The following is a 22,250-nucleotide window of genomic DNA, read 5'->3' on the forward strand; positions in this document are numbered from 1 at the left end:
GTTTGCCTCGGGGTAAACCATCTATGGATACGTCTCATTTCAGTGTGCTTACAGAGTCAGTTTAGCTCTCTGTTTTTGCAGATATCTACTTATCAAAATGAGTTCAGGCCTTATTATTTATTTTCATGTCTTGGAATAAGACATGGTTCTGGACTTGTCAGGTGAACATGGCTAATAATAAGTGTAATTAGGTGCTTTTTTACAACGAGACAAATCCCTCGCTAAAGTTTGAATTTTTGTAATGCATTAGGCTATCATGTTGTGTTTTCTGCTAACACATTGGTTGTTTGTTTAGCTTTTCCCTCATTAAACTTTAGTAACAAGGTCTTTAGCTTGTGTATATCAGATCACAGCTGTCAGCACTACTGTATGATGTCTCGCAGTGCCATCAGAGCACAGATCAGCACAAATGAGCGCTATGTGTACGCCAGAGAAACCCGATCCCGAGTAATTGTCAGGATAAGGCGAGGGATTGACCTCTGCCATGAAACATATTTTCTGAAACAACACACACTTGAGCTAGCTTTGAAATAACCTCTCCTCCAGGACCCGAGTGGCCGGGAGGAAGCTGGTCATCAGCTTTTTAGTGTAACTAAACAAAGCCTGTGGTAATTTCATTAGCTCGCTCTTACGTTCTCAGCCAACAGATAGCCGCTGCCCTCTGCTCCTCCTGACGCCGTCCCTCTGCTGGTGATGACATCACATGCCAGCAATGTGAGGCATGATGGGATATGGGCTGGACAAAAAAGGGGTCCTATCAGCTATCAACCCTTTATAGGGCACTCATTGAAATACTTGGAAATTCAAAATTCATATAGTTTTCCTTCATTTATATTTTTTTATTACTGTAGCAAATTTAGGTCAATGAAGTATCATATACGGTTAAAAAAATCTATGAAGTGTATGCATATTAAAAATAGTCATAATGGAAAAATAAACACATATAAAGTCAAATGAGTATTTATTTACACATCAAAAATGTATTTTAAAACAAAGTATTTATCTTATTCATGCCTATAAAAAAGTTTTCATCCCTTGGATCTTTTACCCTTTTAATGATTTTATAAATCAGTCATAGTCAGTATAATTTGGCCTTTTTGACAAAAAAGAAACTGCTCACAGTGAACACAGATTTCTACAAAGTAATGCCATTTTCTTAAAAATATGTAACATAAAATAAGTGACTGCATAAATATTCACCCACTTTAAAGTGACTGAACTAATCTAACACAGTTCCAGCCATTTGGGGCTAGTAGTCTCACAACTAGTGAAACAGGGATCACCTGAGTGAATCAATGTGTCTCAAGTGGTTGTAGTATAAAGACACCTGTGTCTGGAAGGTCCAGTCACTGGTTAATCAGTGTCCCTGGCTACCGTTACACCATGAAGGCAAAAGAACACTCCGAGCAACTCAGAGAAAAGGTTATTGAAAAGTGTAAGTCAGGGGATGAATACAATAAAATAACCAAGACAGTGAACATCCCCCAGAGTTCAGTTAAACCAATCATCAAGAAATGGAAGGAGTATGGCACATGTGAAAAACTGCCTAGATCAGGCCGTCCTCACAAACTGAGTGACAATTCAAGAAGGAGACTAGTGTGAGAGGCTGCCAAGACACCTATGACTACTCTGAAGGAGTGACAAGCTTCAGCAGCTGAGATGGGAGAGACTCTGCATACAACAACTGATGGCCGGGTTCTTCACCAGTCAAAGCTTTATGGGAGAGTGGCAAAGAGAAAACAACTGTTTAAGAAAACTCATTAAATCTTGACTAGAGTCCAACAGAAAGCATGTGGAGACTCCATGGTCAAGTGAGAAAAAGTTCTTTGGTCTGATGAGACATCAGACAAGATGTCAAGAAACACATCATATCACCAAAACACACCATCCCCACTGTGAAGCACAGTGGTGGCAGCATCATGCTGTGGGGATGCGTCATGGCAGCTGGCCCCTGGAAGGCTTGTAAAGGTAGAGGGTCAAATGACTGCAGCAAAGTATAGTAAAATCCTGGAGCCCAAAATTGTTAAGTCTGCAAGAGAACTAGCATATATTTGCTCTAGCAGCATTGTTTATCTGCTTGTTGCTCATGTCAGGACTGAATTGGGGAAAAAAGCGTTCAGTTTTGCTACCCCCTCTGCATGGAATTCTCTTCAGACTGACTTGAATCTGTCTGAATTCATTTCACTTGGAGCGTTTCGTTCTGTCTTAAAATGAGAGACATCGTGAGACCACAGAACAGTGCCTGTGTTCATAAGTTTGCTTCTGTGAGTCATTTTTCCAGCACTTTATCTGCAAATACCGATGCACTTTCAAAAATACTGTTTGTTTTAATTTATTGTTGTAATCTGTCACTGAAATGTATTATTGATTGTGACGTGTGCTACTGACCTCTTGGCCAGGTCGCCCTTGTAAAAGAGATCTCAATCTTAATGTGGTTTTATCTGGTTAAATAAAGGTTGAATGAAAAAAAAACTAGGCTCAGGAGAAGATTTATTTTCCAGCAAGACCATGACCTGAAGCATACAGAGAAAGCTTCACAGAAATGGTTTAAAGACAACAAGGTGAATGTTCTGGAGTGGTCGAGTCAAAAGCTCAGACTGTGATTTAATAGTGAATTTGTAGCTGGACTTACAAAGGTCTGTTTACACCTGATCCCCATGCAATCTGACAGAGCTTGAGCAGTTTTGCAAAGAAGAATGGAAGTACAATTGCAGTGTCCAGATGTGCAAACCTGACTGGGACCTCTCCACACAGACTCAGTGCTGTGATTGCAGCTAGAAATCTGTTTTCACAGAGGTTAAAAAAAAGCCAAACTATACTGACCATGATTCATTTATAATAATCAATAAAAGGGTAAAACATCCAAGGGGGGAATATTTCATTCTTAGTTTCATTACTCACCATGTGTAGTTACTGCATGTAAAGCTGCATTTCTCAAGTTCTGGAGGAAACAGGAAGTTTGAGATGCTCTCAGCCACTGCTGATTGGTCAGATGCTGTGATGTCACTTGCATGTTGACTGTTCTCCACTGATTGGCTGAGAAAAATCATTCAGCTGTATCACAAAGAGTTTGGGGGAAGCCACACGTATGGTTCCTTGACCTATTAAGGGTTTGTTTTCTATTTTAAGCCAGTCACATCTAGAGTCAGCCCCCCCCCCCCGTCATTTATTAATAAATCAATTCAGAACATTTCTTGTTGTCTTTGACTGTTAGACCTCAAAGCAAATGTGCTCATTGTTATTTTAAGAGAGCATCCAAGAGCGTTACATCCTGAGTATTCAGCTCTGATTCATGGAAAATGTTACATATTCATGTGGCCTGTCATAACATTTTCTTTTATCCACAGCCCTTGTCCTCAACTTCAAATAACCAACCACACAACATCTCTCCTCCCACGGCCTTCACATCCCTCAGTCCGTCCAGACACGGGGTGTTTGTGTCTCTGGTGTTGTGACAGCTCAGATCCTGCAGCGTTCAGCTTACATTCCTTTCATCCTACATCCCCCAGGGGTCGGCCCCACCTCTCCCGATCACTGCCCCGGCGTGAAGGGAACGGACAGATGCAGGAACCGGCAGATGGTGGGCAAGTCCACGGTCAGATGTCATTCATGTCATGTACTGTACATTTCTGGTTTAACGGCAGCCACAAGTTTGTTTACTCTAGTTTGAAATCCTTATGTCTGCGGCAAAGAGAGTCGTAAATCTGCTGGAGAAGGCAGTGTCCACTTCTCTGCCGTCAGCATTGAAGCTGTGGGGTAATTGAATTTGGATCAAAGACATTCATGTCTTTCAAAAAGGTCTAGAGGGCTGCTCAGTTTTTAGTAATAACAGAAACGCTTCCGGCGTTGACCTCCTCTGCCCTCTTCTACCTTCCTCGCCCCCCTCTGCCCTCGACGTGAAATCCTCACTTTGAAGAGCTCAACTCATCACAACCACTCAGTCTGATGGAAAGAGACACGAGAAAAAGTCCTGGAACATAGAAAAAGTCTCTGACTTCTAAGCTTGTAACCTATCCCTAAAAGCTTCACAACAGCAGAGATAAATGCAGAGTTTGGTGCTTTTCAGCAGTGGATAAAAGCGTCACCACAGATTTGGATAAGGCTTCAGAGATAGTAGCATCAAAATGAAAATAAATCAGATCTAGCACTGGTGGAAACCATAAACAAATTTAAGTTTCCAGTAAAACTTGGTCTGAAATAAAAGCCTGATTCTCTGTCATCTGACACATTATGAGATTCCTCTGACACAGACTGCTCTGATCTGATTTATGGGCCACATGTTGGAGGAGACGGTCCAACATTATCCTCCTATAAAGCTGACTGAAGTAGAAAGGTCCAGGCTTCGCTGCAGACACACATCTGAGATGCAAAAACAAGGATTGGTCTGATAGTTTCACTCAGAGCTGAATGGATGCAGTGAGGCATCATGGCTGGAATAACTGGTAGAAGTGTGCCCCCCTGTGTTTGAAATATTCCTTTAATAACAGGACTCCTCCATTATACATATTACAGCAAAATACCACAAGTAAAAATCAGAAAAGCAATAATTTTGCAAAGTAATAAATAATCAACTGTCAGGCAACCAGCAAATGATCAACATTTGACAACTTTTCCCTTAAAGCATCAAACCTGCAGAATATTCCTGCACAGTCTCATGAAATCATTTCCTCCGTCCAGATTTCCTCAGGCGGCTGATGGTGGAGGAGAACTGCAGAGCCGACCTCTCACACAGCGACAGGGGAGAGTTTTTGTCTCTGTCTGTGTTTTCATTATTTAGAGGGACGGCTGTCGAAGCAGAGGGCGAGCTATGCTCTGGTGTCACAGCGTTTGTCTGAAGATGAAGAGAAGAGTGACGAGACACTGAGCCTGAGTGGACCCCGAGTGAAGGACTATGTCCGTTCTGGTTCCCTTTCGCGAGCCCCTCCAGGTGAGCCTGGAAGGTAGAGGTCTGCTGCTCCATGGAGAGGAAGTTCTCCTGCACCTTATCAAACTGTGAAGACAACGGAGGTTTTAGTCCTGCTGGTGGAAACATTTTATAATAAGGTCCTACAAACACACAGTTAAAAATGTATTGATGAGGCATAAGATACCTTCAAACTTTAACAAATCTCCTTAAGTGTTAATAAAAGTCATATTTAACACATTTATTATTAGCTATTAGGTTAAGAAAAGCCATTTGATACATTTCCTTATGCTTATAAATAAAGAAAATGCCTATTTGGCACTGCTATTATTGCTTATAACGTAAAAGAAAACATCTTTTTTTTTGTTTCTTTCTTTATTAGCACCAGCAAATGCATTGGCTATTCTTCCTGGGGTCCTGTTATTAATGATTTTAAGTTCATAAAAGCTGATTAAAAATATATTATCACTTATAAAGAGTAAAAAAGGATATTAAATAAATTTATTTATGCTTATAAGGTGATGAAAGCCTATTTGATACTTCTATCCTTGCTTATAAGGCAAAGGAAAACATATTTAATACATTTATTCATGCTTATAGGTTAATGAGAGCCTATTTTACACATTTACCATAGCTTATAAGGTAAAAAAAAAGGGGGGGGGGGGGGGGGTTTTTAACACACTGACTATTGCTTACACATTCAAAGAAGCATATCTGATACATTTATTATTGCTTATATGGTTAAAAAGGCATATTAATTACATTTATTAATGCTTAGTAGTCAATAAAAGCCTATTTCATGAATTTTTCATTACTTAAAAGGTTATAAAGGTATTTAATTATATTAATTATTTTATACTAATTATTTCTTACAGCACATTTGGCAGATTTATTTATGCTTATATGTTTAAAATATTTTAAATACATTTATTAATGATTATAATTATGTGAAAGCCTATTGACACACAGTTATAATTACTTGTAAGGTAAGAAAAAACATATTTTACACATTATTTATTGCTTAAAGTTTATAAAAGCAACACATTTATTATCACTAATAAGGTAATAATCCAACACAGAAATGGTTGCTTGGTAAACAAAGCATATCTATACATTTTTTTACACTAATATGTAAATACAGGCATTTTTGGCATATTTAGTAAATTAAGTAATGCTTATAAGTTGATGATAGCCTATTTTACACATGTACTTTAACCTGTTGGGTTAAAAAAATGATATTTAACACACTGATTATTGCTTATTAGTTCATGAAAGCATATTTGACACATTTTCATTGCTTAAAAGGTTTTAAATAACATAAACTGTGGTGCAGATGGCTTAGCTCCTTCCCTGCATGTCTCACCAACACACTCTCATCCCTATTTTTGACTCCATCCACTGTCCACACCTTTAGGCATAAAAAAATATATCTTTGAAAAAACATATTAATATGTTTTTTATTGCGTATAAGTTTTTTAAAAAGCATATTTTACACATTTTTTATTACTCATATGGTTGAAAAGCATGTTTAATAGATTTATTAGTTAATAAAAACACATCTAAAGATAAAATGTGTTGAATTTTTGCACTGAAATGTCTGTATTAATTCAAAAAGTGACTACTCCTGTGCCATATATTTCTAAATTAAGGTCTGACATTATCTCATTTTTCCAAAACTTTTCAAGGCAAAAGAAATTAATTGAACTAATTTGCTCAGGTCTTCTCATGGAGGTTTGGTTGTGAGTTCAGCTGCCCAAAGTCAGTGTTGTTGTTTTCATAGAGAGCCCCCTAGTGGTGAAATTTTACATAGTATGCGTTGAAGAGTTTTTGCTGTTCAGAGGCTTACAGGCTCTTGTTAACAGTTTATGTACCTGTCATATCATTAATGAGATGTTTATTATCATTAATTAGAAAAGAGTTAATTATAGAATCATGGATGTAATAATTGCTGCTGAGACACTTATTAGAAAATATCTAATGTTAATAGACCGCAGGTAAAGAATAATAAAATGCTTATTAATGTTTTTACGACAGGTGTTGATCAGAAGCAAAGCACGTTTGATTATTAGCTTCCCTATAATCTTGATAATAACAGTTTATTAGTCCCTCGTGAAACTATTAAAATGTTTTTTTTTTAATCAAAAAGACTTAAGGAGTATTTATAGCAATTTAGATCCATTATTATTGGCTTGTAAGATACTTGTGAGCACTTAACAGAAACCCGATCACACTTTATAGACATTTATCAACATTGAAAGATTTTAAATGTCTCTTAGAGGTAAATATCAATGCTTTTTAAAGATGAATAAATCAGTTTCAGCCCCAAAATATAGTTTTAGATAATATTAACAAAGAGGGATGTGAAATAATATTTATAGGGTCCTCTTAGTGGCTTGTAACAATCAATTATCAATTATCCCAAGGACCTCGGCATAAATTGTGGGCTATAAAACCTGTAAACAGTCTGCTGTTTGTTTCCCAGGTAGTTCAGTTTACCTGCTCCATGTTGGACTGCAGCAGCAGCTCCGGCCACACAGACTCACTGCTGCTCCTCACACGGTTACTGATATGAGTGTGACTCCAAGTTAACTCCTGAAAACAGAGGTACAGAGAGGATTTTAGACTGAAAACAGATGACACATCAGACGAGTGTTTTCACTGCATGAGGAGAACTCTACCTGCAGTAGCTGTGTGCTGTCTTTCAGATGGTTCTGGCAGCGCTGAAGTCTTTTCCTGTAGCGTCCCAGGACGGCAAACAAATTCTTTGCCAAACACACAAGTTTAACAAACAACAGTGAGAGGAGAGGAAAATGTTCATGTAATCAACGGGATTCATAGAAGAAGCTGAAGTGAAGGAGATAACTCTTTACACAGACAAAACAAACCTGAACAAATACACTGTTAGTTTTAACTAAAATGATCCTGATGGAGCTCAACAATGACAAAAAATTAACTCTGTGCTTCGGGCGATTTTGGAGGCCACAGGCAAAGACTAGGGTGAAACGCTGTCCCATTCAGCTACAAACAATCATAGCAAGTGAACAAAATCATTTAAAGCATCTCTTTTCAAGGAACAGAGTCAGAGAACTACGGGACAAATCTGGGGCTGGGAAACATGGACCAAAAACTATATCTTGATGCTTTTTAGCTGAATGGAAATACAAGACATACTGTAACTACAACCCAAATTCCAAAAAAGCTGGGGCACTGATTTGCAAACCATTGCATTCTGTTTTGCACAGTGCCCCAACTTTTTTGGAACAGGGGTTGGGTCCTTAAACTTGGCTTATTGTGCAGCCCGATCTTAATCGAATATATCTCCAGACCTCTTGCAGCATGAGGCTCCAGGTAATTGCCTACTTTTGCTTCAGGGTAAAACCTCCAATGACTGTTCTCCCATATTTCTGCGTTACCCCACAGACCTCCACACCTGCTCACCTCTGCGTCTGTCCGGGCCGAGGCCAGGTCCCTGTGGCCCTGACTCCCCTCTTTGGTGAGCGTGACCCCTGTGTGGAGCTCCTCCAGCTGAGCCCAGAGGCCATCCAGACCCTCCAACATGACCTTCACACTGGACTCAAAATCCCCCTGCACGTGGACGAGGCTGCACAGTGAGCTCAGCCTATCAGAGAGGAACATAATTATGATTTTAATCTGACTGAATCCAGTTTGTAAGAAAGAGGTCGATGTACAATCAAAGTTAAAGTTACCTCTTCTGCAGGTAGGCTTTGATGAACTTCAGTTTTTCCACTACTTTGGGGTCAGAGTCCATCTCTTCTGAATCAACGTCAGCTTTTTCCAGAGTGTGAAACACCGACTGCAGAAAAGCACAGAGGATTAAGAAGGCTGCACTTTTAACTACCTCTGCAAAACCTGCGCCTCATCCGTCTGTGCAGCATTTGGGTTAAATACACACATCAAAAGTCAAATTATAATTCATGTGTGTGCACAACGCTGTCATGTAAAAATTTAAAGAGATGAAGAAAGTTTGCAGGATTCTGCTTGTTGCATTTTATATCCATCCACACATCTGTTCTACACATGCAAGAAAGCAAAGCTTTACCTCATACAGTTTAAAAATGTGACACTGATTTCTGGATCCTTCCCAAAAAATAAAACAAAAAAGATGCAAGAGTGTGGTCAAATAAATGGCAGTCCAATAAAAACTTCAGAGACAGGAATATCATTTAAACGAGACAAAGAGTTTGTGGCTTTGCTGGAGGCCGTTCACAGCTGTAACGCTCATGGCAAAAGACTTCCAGTTCAGCCTGAGGCTGGTGATAGGAGGGAGAGCTCCCTGGATAAGCAAAGCAGCACATTTGTTAGCATTAAATCAAGTTACAACTAAGAGTTTAGATCTACTGCATTCAGGATTCATGCTCATTTCATTCCAATTAATCCAATACTTGGAAAAACGTTGCAGCACAGCAGCAACAGTTTGACACACTCGCTGACAGCCCAAATCCAGCCTCATTCTTCATGAATGTTAAAACACAGACAGGAAATACATAAAGAGACAAAGCACTGGCATTTCTCCCCCTCTGTCAATCTGCTTTGCAGCTCAGTGAGTTGTGCCTGGAGCATGAATATCTGTGTATGTCTGAGAGCAGAGTCTGATCTCTGTAATATCACCAACAAAGACTTCACACTGATCTACATGCAGAGAGTGAGTGAAAACACAGGAGATGACAGGTACCGCTGCAGGCTGCTCTGTCTGTGACTGTCTCTCTCTCTCTTTCTCTCTCTGATGGGGTTTTCTTCCTCTTACCTCCAGCCTGCAGATCAGAGTCTTGATGTGGGGTACGCTGGGGTCTGGGAGGGGCTCCTGAAGCACACAGAGCAGCAGGCTGTCGGCCAGGGCAAAGGCCAGAGGAATGCCGGGGCCCGGGCTCCTGGGCGGGGGCGTCCTGGAGAAATGAGGAGAACACTGAGGGCATGAGTGTGGATGTGTTAGAAAGTGTATGAGCTTTGTTTTAAAAGTTTCTGGGAACTTTTACCCAAGGATCACACTTAAAGATTATGATTGAGTAATAAAACGCTGACTTATAAACAAATGCGACAGCTTGGCGAGGTCAGTGACGGCCAAAACAATAACGTTTTCTACACTTTGATACCACATGTATAAAATCACTGTTGTTTAAGGGATTAACAGTACTGAATAGTAATGAATCTTGATAATATAGCTATTTCATGGGGTGCAGATGGTCTGGCAGTTAAATCATACCCCAAGTGCGACCTCGGATCCAAGCAGTGGCTCCTTTCCTACATTTTATTCCCTGCTCTCTCATCCCTGTTTCGGACCCCTTACTTATCAATAATGGCCCAAAAGTATCTTATTGTCAGTGTTTTTGTGCAGTTAAGATAAACTGAAGGAGTTTCCCGGCAATTGTTAAAAATTATGGATACTGAATCAATAAATATTGGGTGTGTTTCCTGTTTTAATTTCAGTAAATTCCCCTTCCTGTGTTTCCTATGCTCCTCTGTATTATTTTCTCTGTTTTCTTGACCCTGTCCTTTGTGTGGTTATTCATGCTTTGTTGTTTTTTTTTTGTATTTTGAAGCTGTAATTTTTTTTTTTCTTGTTTAGTTTTTTCCTTGAGGTTTCTCTCATCCAGTGTGTGTGCCCAATCCCACTCTCTAAACCAGTGTTCATCAACTGGAGGCCCAGGCTCCACATCAGGCCTTTCATAGCTTCCCATCCAGCCCCCAGAGGATTAATAAATTCAGACAATTTGGGAGGGCATGATATTGTTTTGCTTTCTTTCTTGACGTTTAAATAAAACCTTCAACCTAGCAGCTTAGCAGACAAGAAGTACACTGGTATTTCTGTAGTTTTGCATGGTAAACAAATGCTTGTTATTGTTATCTTGATGAAGCATTTTGAAATAATTTCTCCAAATAAGGCTCTTTTAGAGTGCAATTTCCTCTGAGAATTTTCACAGATGTGTTTCCTTCATGTGTTTTTGGCCAGTCACAACACAGCATATTAGCATCAAACTCAGCGCTAGTCATCAAGAGGGCTCCAGAAATATGTAGCTTAAATATCTCAACTGCCCCCTTGTGGCTGGTGGGAGTATAGGTGACAAGGACTGATCTCACTATTAAAGATTTAAAGTTCCATTCATTTTGGAAGGGATTCGTGTTTTTATGACTGTGTGTCAAATAGACGAAAATATAGATTTTATTTCAGTTTATTTCAAAGTCCAGCCCCCAGAGTGTCAGTCAAGAAAAAGCTGGCCCATGGGAAAATGAATTACTGCTGCATTAGATAATGGATAATGTAACTTCTCACCTGCCAGGTGTGCAAAAAAATGTTGTCCTTTCAACATGTTAAAGAAATTTCAGCTATTTACATTCAATGAGCTTCACTCACTCACTAATCTATTTACAGTCACCTCCAAAATAAACTTTTCTCTGATCTCTGAACGCTGTTTCTATTCTGTGATGTAGTGAGTAATTTTTCTGCTCTCTGTGAAAACAGAGTTTGATTCTGAGCACGCTCAGAAGTTATTTGATTTTGCTAGCAAAATCAAAGGTTTGTGAATGTACTTTAAAAACTTAGTTTTGTCTTCAAAGTTTAGAGAAAATGAAGGATGTTTTTAAAAAATGTATCTTAACAATTGTGAGTTACTGAGCTCAGTCTTTATGTTTATTTCCAGTTTTATTTTGTAGTTGTTGCCTTCTGTTTTTGCCCTTTGTGTGTTTCTTTCTCATTACCCCTCTGTCTAGTTTCTAGAGTTTTCTTGTTTCATCTTGTAGTTTTACCCACATTTGTGTTCTCCTGCTCCTCATGTGATTCACAGGTTTAATTTCTAGAGTTTCCTGTTGTATTTGTTGTTATCATTAATGAGTTTCTTGTGTGAATTTAGATGTTATTCTCTGTTGTATCTTCTAGTTCCTGCCCCCTCTGTTTTGTCCAGTTGTACTTCCTTTGTTTCCCTCCTCTGATTGTGTAATTAGCCTCCTCTTGTGTCTAATTGCCCTCATCAGCTCCACCTGTGCTGTTAGTCTCACTTGTAGATTATCCGGTCTCTATGGCTACATTCACACTGCAGGCCTTAATGCTCAATTCTCATCTTTTCTCAGATCTGATTTTTTTGTTTGCCTGTTCACACTGCAGTCAACTTCCAAAAGATCAGGTACGTATCTGATTTTGAACCACATTCGAAAGTGGCCTGATTCTGATTTGAAAAGGTCAGATTCAACGTGACTTGCGTTGTTCACGCTGTCAGAAAAAATTCAGATACGAGTCTCATGTGAGCAAAAAAATCTGATTCAGGTCACTTTTAACTGCAGTGTGAACGTAGCCCAAGTAGCCTCTGAGCTCCTGCCCTGCTCTGTAGTTAGTTTGCATTTGCCTGTGGGTTTCCTCTGTCAGTGCGGGTTTTTGGTCATTTTTTAGGACTTTCTGAGGTTGAGACCAACTTCATAAAGCAGGTTTAGTGCAAACTTTCAGTCCTTTAACCCTGAAGTGAGATAAACTCCCTCTCCCTGTTTCCTCTTAGAGAGCCAGAAACATGGTGTCATTCTTTTACTTTTTCGTTTAGTTTCTATCAGTCACATTATTCACGGTTTACTCTGAATTAAAATCCATGAATATAAAGACACTAGGCTACATTATGTCATTTTTAAAGTGAACATGATGTTCTTCTGTCATAGAAGCGCTGCATTTCTCTGCAGGAAATCACATCAGTGTGTGTTACTTTAACCAGTTAGTGGAAAATCTGGGGCTTTGAAGTCATGATTTTCTTAGATAATAGCGTCAATTTACATTTTTAAGTTAATAAATTTACAGGATTAGGTTGTGATTTATGAGATTAAGGACTAGTCTAGAGCAGGCAATCAAAACCCAAATTCCATTTAAGTTGGGACGCCATGTAAAATTAAAATTAAAGAAGAATGCAAAAATGTGCAAATCCCATGAATCCATATTTTACTCCCAATAGAACATAAACAACATAACAGACATTTAAAGTAAGATGTTTTATCATTTCATGAAAAAATGAGCATTTTGAGCATCTCAAAAAAGTAAGGGCAGGGAAACATAAGGCTGGAAAAGTGAGTGGTACTAATTTAAAAAACAGCTGGAGGAGCAATTTGCAGCTAATTGGGTTAATTGGCAACAGGTCAGTAACATGACTGGGTGTAAAAGGAGCATTCTAGACAGCATAGTCTCTCAGAAGTAAAGATGGACAGAGATTCACCAACCTGAGAAAACTGTGTCGAAAAAGTGTGGAACAATTTCAATTTCTTTGAACATCCTACCATCCGCAGTTCATAAAATCATCAAAAGATTCAGAGAATCTGGAGAAATCTCTGTGCAGAAAGGACGAGGCTAAAGGTCAGTACTGAATGCTCATGATCTTCAGGCCCTCGGGCATCACTGCATTAAAAAAGACATGATTGTGTACTGGGAATCACTGTATGTGCTCAGGAACACTTCCAGAAATCAGTGTCTGTCAACACAGCTGGTCATGCCATACAAAAATTCAAGTTAAAGCTGAGTCATGCAAAGAAGAGGCCACAATCCAGAAACACATCCATCTTCTCTAGGCCAAAGCTCATTTAAAATGGACTGAGATAGAATGGAAAACTGTTCTGTAGTCACATGAATCAAAAGAGGTTTTAGAGCAACATGCTCCCATCTACACAATGTCTCTTTCAGGAAAGGTCTTGCAAATTTCAGCAAGAAAATTCCACAACACATAACCACATACACTTGGTGAATTATAAAAATCAAGAAAGAAGATCCAGGACTGTTGAGCAGCTTGAATCCTACATCAGGCAAGAATGGGACAACATTCCTCTCCAAAAACTCCAACAACTGGTCTGTCCCCAGAAGAGACCCTGTCCATACTTTTCTGAGATGTGCTGCTGCTATCAAATTCAAACTGAGCTCATATTTTTCATAAAATGCAAACATTTCTCAATTCAACAACTGATATGTTGTTTATGTTCTATTATGAATAGAACCAGGGTTTATAGGACTTGAAAATCATTTCATTCTGTTTTTATTTCCATTTTACACAGCACCCTAACTTTTTTGGAATTTGGGTTGTAAAAAATAGTAAATGTGATCATCCTGTGAAAATAACTAGTATTTTATAAAGGGGATGAAGAAATAGGAACTCAAAGGTAGTAGTATAACAAGGATCCAGAATATGAATGCAAAATAAGATTTTTGGATTGACTTCTATAGAAGCTGTTTTATTTATTTTGGGGCCAGTATATTACCATGCTGTTCTCTGAGAAATCCTTTAGATTGTAAATATCCTTTTAACTGCTGAAAACGTAACTCACCATGAATACTGGATGCTCCTGCTTTCAGACACAGTCTGCATCCTCAGCTGTTGCTCCCCCTTGAAATGAATCAAAGTCACTAAATAAACATTACAGCCATAAAAACATGGACACACTGAGGTGAGATTCATTTCATTCAGCTGTGCTCACCCAGCTCTGTCCTGGCCTCAGGCTGCTCTTCAAGGCATGAACACAGCCTGCCGGGAGCGTCCACACCAAACACACCACCAGCAGCCTCCAGCACACACCCACCAGTAACACAGAGGGGTGCAGCGGCGCCTCCACCTGGCAGAGGAACCACACTGCAGCTATGAGAGCTAAGCTGCACCAGCCTTGAAAGTTCAGGTTCCAGTGTGGCAATTTCTTCAGAATCTGTGTGGAAGATGTTTCCTGAGACTGAAAGTCAGACGGCGTTCGGTTCAAACTGAAGAAGGAATGAGGAGAAAAAAAAAACAAGTCATGATGTGTCGCTTGACATTTGAGACCTTAAATTGTCCTGCTCAGTTTTAATGTTTTATCAGCAGCAAGACTCATTTTTAAAAAAAAATAATAATGAAACTGTCCTGGTACCCCTAAAAAAGATGTTAAATAATGCGACCATAAGGACATGTTAAACTAAGGTGTGTCCTGTAATTAGCATCACAGGTGTCCACAAGTTTGTAATTAGTCAGTCAGCCAATTTAAAGGGTACCACACTGAACATGGACCACAGAAAGCTAAGGATACAGTTGTCTCAGGAGATTAGAAAGCCAATCTTAGACAAGCATGTTAAAGGTAAAGGCCATAAGACTATCTTCAAGCAGCTTGATGTTCCTGAGACTACAGCTGTACATATTAGTCAGAAGTTTAAAGTCCATAGACTGTAGTCAACCTCCTGGAAGTAGCCACAAGAGGAAAAGTGATGATGAATTCAAGAGATGGATTATACGAATGGTAACCAAAGAGCCAAGAACAACTTCACATCAGAATCAGAACACACCATCCGTCGCTCTTTGAGCCAAAGTGGGCTTAATGGAAGATGACCACGGAAGACTTCACTGTTGACAGCAAATCATAAAAAAGCCAGACTCAAATTTGCCAAAATGCATATTGACAAGCCACAAAGCTTCTTGGAGACTCTCCTTTGGACAGATGAGACTAAACTGGAGCTTTTTGGCAAGTCCCATCAGTTGTATGTACGTTCACAGATGCAAAAATGAGCTGAACAAAGAGAAGAACTCTGCAGCTACTGTGAAACATGGAGGAGGCTCGGTTGTGTTTTGCTGCATCTGGCACAGGGTGTCGAATCTGTGCAGGGTACAATGAAATCTCAAGACTATCAAGGCATTCGGGAGCCAAATGTGCTGCCCAGTGTCAGAAAGCTTGGTCTCAGTTCTCCAACAGGACAATGAGACAAAACAAACAGCTAAAATGTTCAAGAATAGCTAAGAATTAAACACTGGACTATTCTGAAGTGACCTTCTATGAGCCCTGATCTAAATCCTGTTGAACTTCTGTGGAAGGAGCTGAAACATGCAGTCTGGAGAAGGAACCCTTCAAACCTGAGACACAAGGAGTGGGCCAAAATGCCTGTGGACAGGTGAAGGCGTCTTACAGTAATTGCTAGATTGCAGGGATTGCCTCAAAAGGTTGTGCAACAAAATATTAAATTCATTCATCATATTTGTCTATGCCAGTTTCAGTAGTTTGTTTTTAAAATGATTCTGTTGAACCACAATTCAAACCATTCATTCAACCATCATTACTTTTATCAGTTTTAAGTTATTCAGTGACCCATACTGTAAGCACAGAGAGGTACCAGGAGTCAGGGCCGTCACTTTACAGATCTGTCCTCTGTGTCGCAGCAGGTAAACACACACATATGTCTCAAACACTGATTCAGATCAAAAAGCCATCTGTTGAGTGACACACAGGTCTGCCTACCTCTCTAGTTTCCAGCCCCTCTTCGCTGCTTCTCCCTCCCCGTCCTCCATCACTTCCTCCATCCATTTACGATCCCAGTCCCAGCCCCCTCTCTCTCCCTGTCCTGAACCCCCCTGACCTCTGGAGTGGGAGACCATCAGCTGAGGCATGACAGAAACGCACGCAGGGACATGCTGATTGAAACTGCAGGCTGACTAACATTCACCTGGTTAATCAGTGATTAGTTCTGAAACACGACAAGCCCGTCGGACCGGCTCTGCAGGAAGATCTGTGTTTATGCTAGCTCGTGTCTCCCCACATACCATCCTTCAGGAATGTGTTGAACACACTAATCATGATTGTGTGTGGGACAAGCCCTGCTCCTCCCAGGTGTACCAGGGTCAACCAGAGCCCCACCTCCTTCATGAATCACTGTCTGTCACACATTAATAGTGAGTATTATAAGATCAGATCATGTGAGCAACCTGTTGGACTGCATGAAACTCATCCCTACAAGAAGGCCTTTTAAATTCATTAATACTCCTCTGTAACTGAGGCAAACATTCTGGGGTTTTTTAGCAGTCTCTTAGTGTAAATATCACATGGAGCTCTGCTGCCATCTAGCTGTGAGGAAATGAACAACACCCAGTCACATTAAGCATCAATTAACCCCAACTGTAACCTCAATTAACCCTCTTTATAATGAATAGAAAACACAATGTACGGATTTAAAAGGCTTTACTTTCTCCATAATAACCACCGTACATGATGAATATCCCTGCTACATTATACATTGTGCAAGTCTATTGTTATAGATTTTTTTTATATATCAAAGTGAAGTAAACAGCATTTAACAGTGGCTTCAATGCAGTTCATTAACCTGTGTTAACCTCATGGAGAAGTTATGGTAATTGTGGTAAAAAGGCCCTCAACTGAGTTTACAAGTGCCGGACAGTCAAAGTACAGAAGAGGGTCAGGAAGAAAGGCTGTGGTGGCATTTGAACTGTTTATTCTGGCAGCTTAGTCAGCAAGTCTTAGATCAAAATATTCTTTAGTTTTATAGCTATTAGAGCTAGTCACTTTTAACTGCTATAGTTTTAGTCAACAAAAGTCCTTATATGCCCAACAGTCCAGCTCTAACATTTTTCTCTTGTTTTAGTGACAAAAATTGCCAGAAATTTTTGTCAAATTTTCAACAACACTTTTTAGTTCATACTTTTAGTCAATGAAATTAGCACTGGGTTTGACATACAGTTGAAACCAGAAGTTTACATACACTATATAAAAAGGCACATAAACTTTTTTTTCTCACCGTCTTTTTTCTCACCGTCTAACATGAAATCGGATTAAACTTTTCTTGTTTTTGGTCAATTAGGACTACCAAAATTATTTCTATTTGCTAAATGCCAGAATAATGAGAAAAGGATTTTTTTTAGACATTTTTTATTACTTTCTTCAAAGTCAGAAGTTTACATACACTAAGCCTCTGATAGGTTTATTGACAACATTTGAGTTAATTCGAGGCACACCTGTGGATGTATTTTAAGGCACACCTGAAACACACTGCTTATTTGTGTAACATCATGGGAAAATCAAAAGAAATCAGCCAAGATATCAGGAAGAGAATTGTGGACTTTCACAAGTCTGGTTCATCTTTGGGTGCAATTTCCAGATGCCTGAAGGTGCCACGTTCATCTGTTCAAACAATTATACGCAAGTATAAACACCATGGAAATGTCCAGCCATCATACCGCTCAGGAAGCAGACGGGTTCTGTGTCCCAGAGATGAACGTGCTTTGGTCTGAAAAGTGCGTCTCAACCCAAGAACAAAAGCAAAAGACCTTGTGAAGATGCTGGCTGAAGCTGGTAAGAGTGTGTCATGATCAACAGTCAAACGAGTCCTGTACTGACATGGGCTGAAAGGCCACTCTCCCAGGAAGAAGCCATTACTCCAAATGAAACATAAAAAAGCTGGATTACAGTTTTCAAATGCACACAGGGACAAGGACCTTAATTTTTGGAGACATGTTCTGTGGTCTGACAAAACTGAAATTGAACTTTTTGGCCATAATGACCATCGTTACATTTGGACAAAAAAGGGGGAAGCTTGCAAGCCTGAGAACACCATCCCAACTGTGAAACATGGGGGTGGCAGCATCATTTTGTGGGGTTGTTTTGCTGCAGGAGGGACTGGTGCACTTCACAAAATAGATGGCATCATGAGGAAAGAACATTATGTGGAAATACTGAAGCAACATCTCAAGACATCAGCCAGGAAGTTAAAGCTTGGGCGCAAATGAGTTTTCCAAATGGACACTGACCCTAAGCATACTGCCAAACTGGTTACAAAGTGGCTTAAGGATAACAAAGTCAATGTTTTGGAGTGGCCATCACAAAGCCCTGATCTCAATCCCGTTGAAAATTTATGGGCAGAGCTGAAAAGGCATGTGCGAGCAAGGCGGCCTACAAACTTGGCTCAGTTACACCAGTTCTGCCAGGAGGAATGGGCCAAAATTCTTGCAAACTATTGTGTGAAGCTTGTCAAAGCATATCCCAAACGTTTGACCCAAGTCATACAGCTTAAAGGCAATGCTACTAAATACTAATGAAATGTATGTAAACTTCTGGCTCTCAAGAAAATAATAAATTGTCTAAAAAATGATCTCTCTCATTATTCTGGCATTTAGCAAATAGAAATAATTTTGGTAATCCTAATTGACAAAAAACAGGAAAAGTTTCATCTGATTTAATGTTAGACGGTGAGAAAAAAAGTTTATGTGCCTTTTTATATAGTGTATGTAAACTTCTGGTTTCAACTGTAGGCTGTAAAAAGAATTGGACAAAGCCTGTGTGACATCAGTCATTTGATTACAATAGGCGGACTCAAGCAGCTTTTGAAGCCAATCCATGGCAGCTTCTATATTGAAATCGCTGTCTCAACCGAACTTTGGATCAGACAAGAGCCCGCCCACTAAGCTTGACTTCCTGTCAGCTAAGCTAGCTCTAAAGTTAGCATTCTGGTTGACAGATAGCAGGGTCTCTGCAGGTTTCAACAAGTCAAATTTAAGACTTTTTAAAACTTTTGTAAGACCATAATGAATACAGTTTAAGACCCATTTCACATCCATACTGGCAAAAAAGTACAAAAGACATGAAGGAAAATTGGAGGCCCGGAATTACTTGCAAAGTATATGAATATATTCACAGCTCTTTCACATTGGAATACAAAATGCTTAACCTAACTAAAAACACCAGAAGCCTCTCTATTGTGAACTAATATTTGTTTGGAATTCAGAATAAAAAAAGTATTGGCAAACATCAGAATAAAAAACTCTACAGCCAACGGCCACTGTGTGGGTGGGTGTGTGTGTGTGTGTGTGTGTGTGTACACAAGAACTATTCTACATTATCTGAGCTTTTGTCCCTTGGCTGCGATCTCCTCCTCAATGTTCTTGAGCTCTGCTAATGTTTCCTTTTAGCTCCTCCTCAGAGCATTTGACCTTGTTATGAGCTGGGCCACCTGACTGCCAGCCTTGCCCTCAGCCTCTTCTGCAAACCTGTCTGCATCTCTGGCCAGACCTTCAAAGTTTTCTTGCTGAAGGTGCAGTGTGCTTCATATATGTTTCCATCCACCGGCTTCAACCATGCATTAAATTGTTCGTTCTGAGCCACAAATCGTTGAATTTGCTCTTATCTTATACAAGTAATTCGGCTTTGCTTTGGGCTTTCGTCAAGTTTTCTCCGCTGCTATGCTCCGCTGTCACACCGCAGCACACGCACAGCACACTAGCTGGTTGTGCTCAATAAATTCTGATCGGGCTGAACAGGTACTTTAGTTCCGTTTTGTAGTTATGTTATAGCATCCTCAAAAATCGAAACATTTAAAAGTGAGACTTGAACTTTCAGAATTTATTTTGAATAAAAGTAACGTTAATACCTTTTTAAGACCTTTCAAAATCGTCTTTAAGACATTTTATGAGATTTTTTGAGAATTTTAGACATTTTAAGGCCTTAAATTGAAATTATTGGATTTTAGACATTTTAAGACTTTTTAAGACCTTCCAGATACCCTAGATAGGTAGCGTCTGCCTTTCAAGCTATCTGTAAATCAAATGAGACGTGCCAATCGATGCACAGTGAGGTTTTTTTCCTAAATATAATCAAAAAGATTGTGGTACAAAAAATTCAACCTGTAAAGTGTGTGAAGACATTAGTTTTGAACCAGGCTGTAAACCAACCTGGGACGCTACATATCCATCTGGAAAACCACTCATACACAGCGTTTCGGAAAGGGCAGAGCATTTGAAAAAACTCTGAGGGTGATTGGATGAACGTTCTGTCTGTCACATCTTTACAGGCCAATCAGAGCAACAAAACACGTGACACAGCCGCTAACAAGCTGCGCCCCTACCGAAGAAGTAAACTCCATAGAGAACTGCATAACATGAACCATGGCAACTGTAAATAAGATCAGTCCACAACTTTTGTTGTTGTAGAAAAGAAAACAACTCAGTGCTGTTCTTTGTTCTTCGTTAACAAAGAAATTTCATCAAGTTCTGATAAAACTGGTGCTTTAGCAGCATCCACGCCAAGGACTTCCGCTATAATTGCACCGGCCTCTTGTTGCTGCTTGTGTCACAACTCCGCTGCGCCTGAAAGTTCTGCCCGTCGTCGCTGATTGGTCCTGTCCTGTCAGCAAGAGCTGGTGCAGTTATGGGGGAAGAGATTAGCGTGGATGCTGCTAAAGCGCCAGTTTTATCAGAACTTGACCACATTTCTTTGTTAAAAGAAGAACAAAGAACAGCAGTGAGTTGTTTTCTTTTCAAAAACGGCAAAAGTCGAGTACTTACATGTCTATAGTGGCCACGTTTCACGCTATTCCTTAGTAGCTGCGCAGGTGCAACTCGATAACTACTACGTCACGTGTTTTGTTGCTCTTATTGGCCCGTAGAGATGTGATAGACAGAACGTTCATCCAATCACACTCCGAGTGTTTTTCAAATCCTCTGCCTTTCTCAAACATTTCTTATTGAAGCTTTCTCAGATGGACCTGTTTCGCACGTCCATCTGGGGTGTCAGGTTAGTATAACAGAGGACCACTTTTGGTGTACAGTCATGGACCAAATTGTATTAGCACCCCTGGAATTTGTTCAGAAAATACACCATTTCTCCCAGAAATTGTTGCAATTACAAATGTTTTTGGTATACACCTTTATTTCATTTATGTGCATTGGGACAACACAAAAAAAACAGAAGAAAAAAGCCAAAATGTACATAATTTAACACAAAATTCAAACAATGGGCCAGACAAAATTGTTGGCACCCTCAACTTAATATTTGGTTGCACACCCTTGGGAAAAAATAACTGAAACCAATCTCTTCCTAGAACCATCAACAAGCTTCTTACACCTCTCAACTGGAATTTTGGACCACTCTTCTTTTGCAAACTGCTCCAGGTCTCTCAGATTTGAAGGGTGCCTTCCTGCAACAGCATTGTTGAGATCTCTCCATAGGTGTTCAATGGGATTTAGATCCAGACTCATTGCTGGCCACTTCAGAACTCTCCAGCGCTTTGTCTCCTACCATTTCTTGGTGCTTTTTGAGGTATGTTTGGGGTCACTGTCCTGCTGGAACACCCATGACCTCTGACCCAGACCCAGCTTTCTGACACTAGGCCCTACATTGCAGCCCAAAATCTTTTGATAGTCTCCAGATTTCATGATTCCTTGCACACAGTCAAGGCACCCAGTGCCAGAGGCAGAAAAACAACCCCAGAACATCTTTGAACCTCCACCATGTTTGACTGTAGGTACTGTTCTTTTCTTTGTAGGCCTCATTCCGTTTTCTGTAAACAGTAGAACGACGTACTTTTCCAAAAAGCTCTACCTCTCATCTATCCACAAAATGTTCCCCCAGAAGGATTGAGGCTTACTCAGGTACATTTTTGCAAACTCGTCTGTTTTTCTTTTTAATGTGTCTTTGTCAACAGTGGGGTTCTCTGCGGTCTCTTGCCATAGTGCGTCATCTCATTCAGATGATGACGTATGGTCCGAGCTGACACTTTTGCACCCTGAGTCTGCAGGACAGCCTGAATTTGTGTGACACACACAGGCACACAACACAAAGGTTGAGTCAACTTTTAGACATT

General features: G+C 39.9%; 1 protein-coding gene across 1 annotated transcript; it reads right to left on the reverse strand.

Moving 5' to 3' along the window:
• Window positions 1–4,498: 4,498 nt before the first annotated feature.
• Window positions 4,499–16,272, reverse strand: si:ch211-151h10.2 (uncharacterized protein LOC567699 homolog). Its single transcript, XM_041798508.1, has 9 exons — window positions 16,124–16,272; window positions 14,351–14,624; window positions 14,201–14,259; window positions 9,669–9,807; window positions 8,611–8,717; window positions 8,342–8,522; window positions 7,582–7,665; window positions 7,400–7,495; window positions 4,499–4,990 (listed from the first exon to the last, which is right to left on the reverse strand). The coding sequence occupies exons 1-9, from the start codon at window positions 16,270–16,272 to the stop codon at window positions 4,661–4,663; spliced, it is 1,419 nt and encodes a 472-aa protein (XP_041654442.1). The 3' UTR covers window positions 4,499–4,660.
• Window positions 16,273–22,250: the final 5,978 nt, after the last annotated feature.

Source organism: Cheilinus undulatus, linkage group 2 (assembly GCF_018320785.1).
Source record: "Cheilinus undulatus linkage group 2, ASM1832078v1, whole genome shotgun sequence".
In the NCBI taxonomy this organism is placed as follows: Eukaryota; Metazoa; Chordata; class Actinopteri; order Labriformes; family Labridae; genus Cheilinus; species Cheilinus undulatus.

Excerpts from the sequence above, each read along its gene's own strand:
- si:ch211-151h10.2 (XM_041798508.1), bottom strand. The coding sequence starts at position 16,272 with ATGCCTCAGCTGATGGTCTCCCACTCCAGAGGTCAGGGGGGTTCAGGA. Across the intron at positions 14,625-16,123 it reads AGGGGCTGGAAACTAGAGAG|TTTGAACCGAACGCCGTCTG; the intron begins GTAGGCAGACCT and ends TTCCTTCTTCAG. Across the intron at positions 4,991-7,399 it reads TGCAGTCCAACATGGAGCAG|TTTGATAAGGTGCAGGAGAA; the intron begins GTAAACTGAACT and ends TTGTCTTCACAG.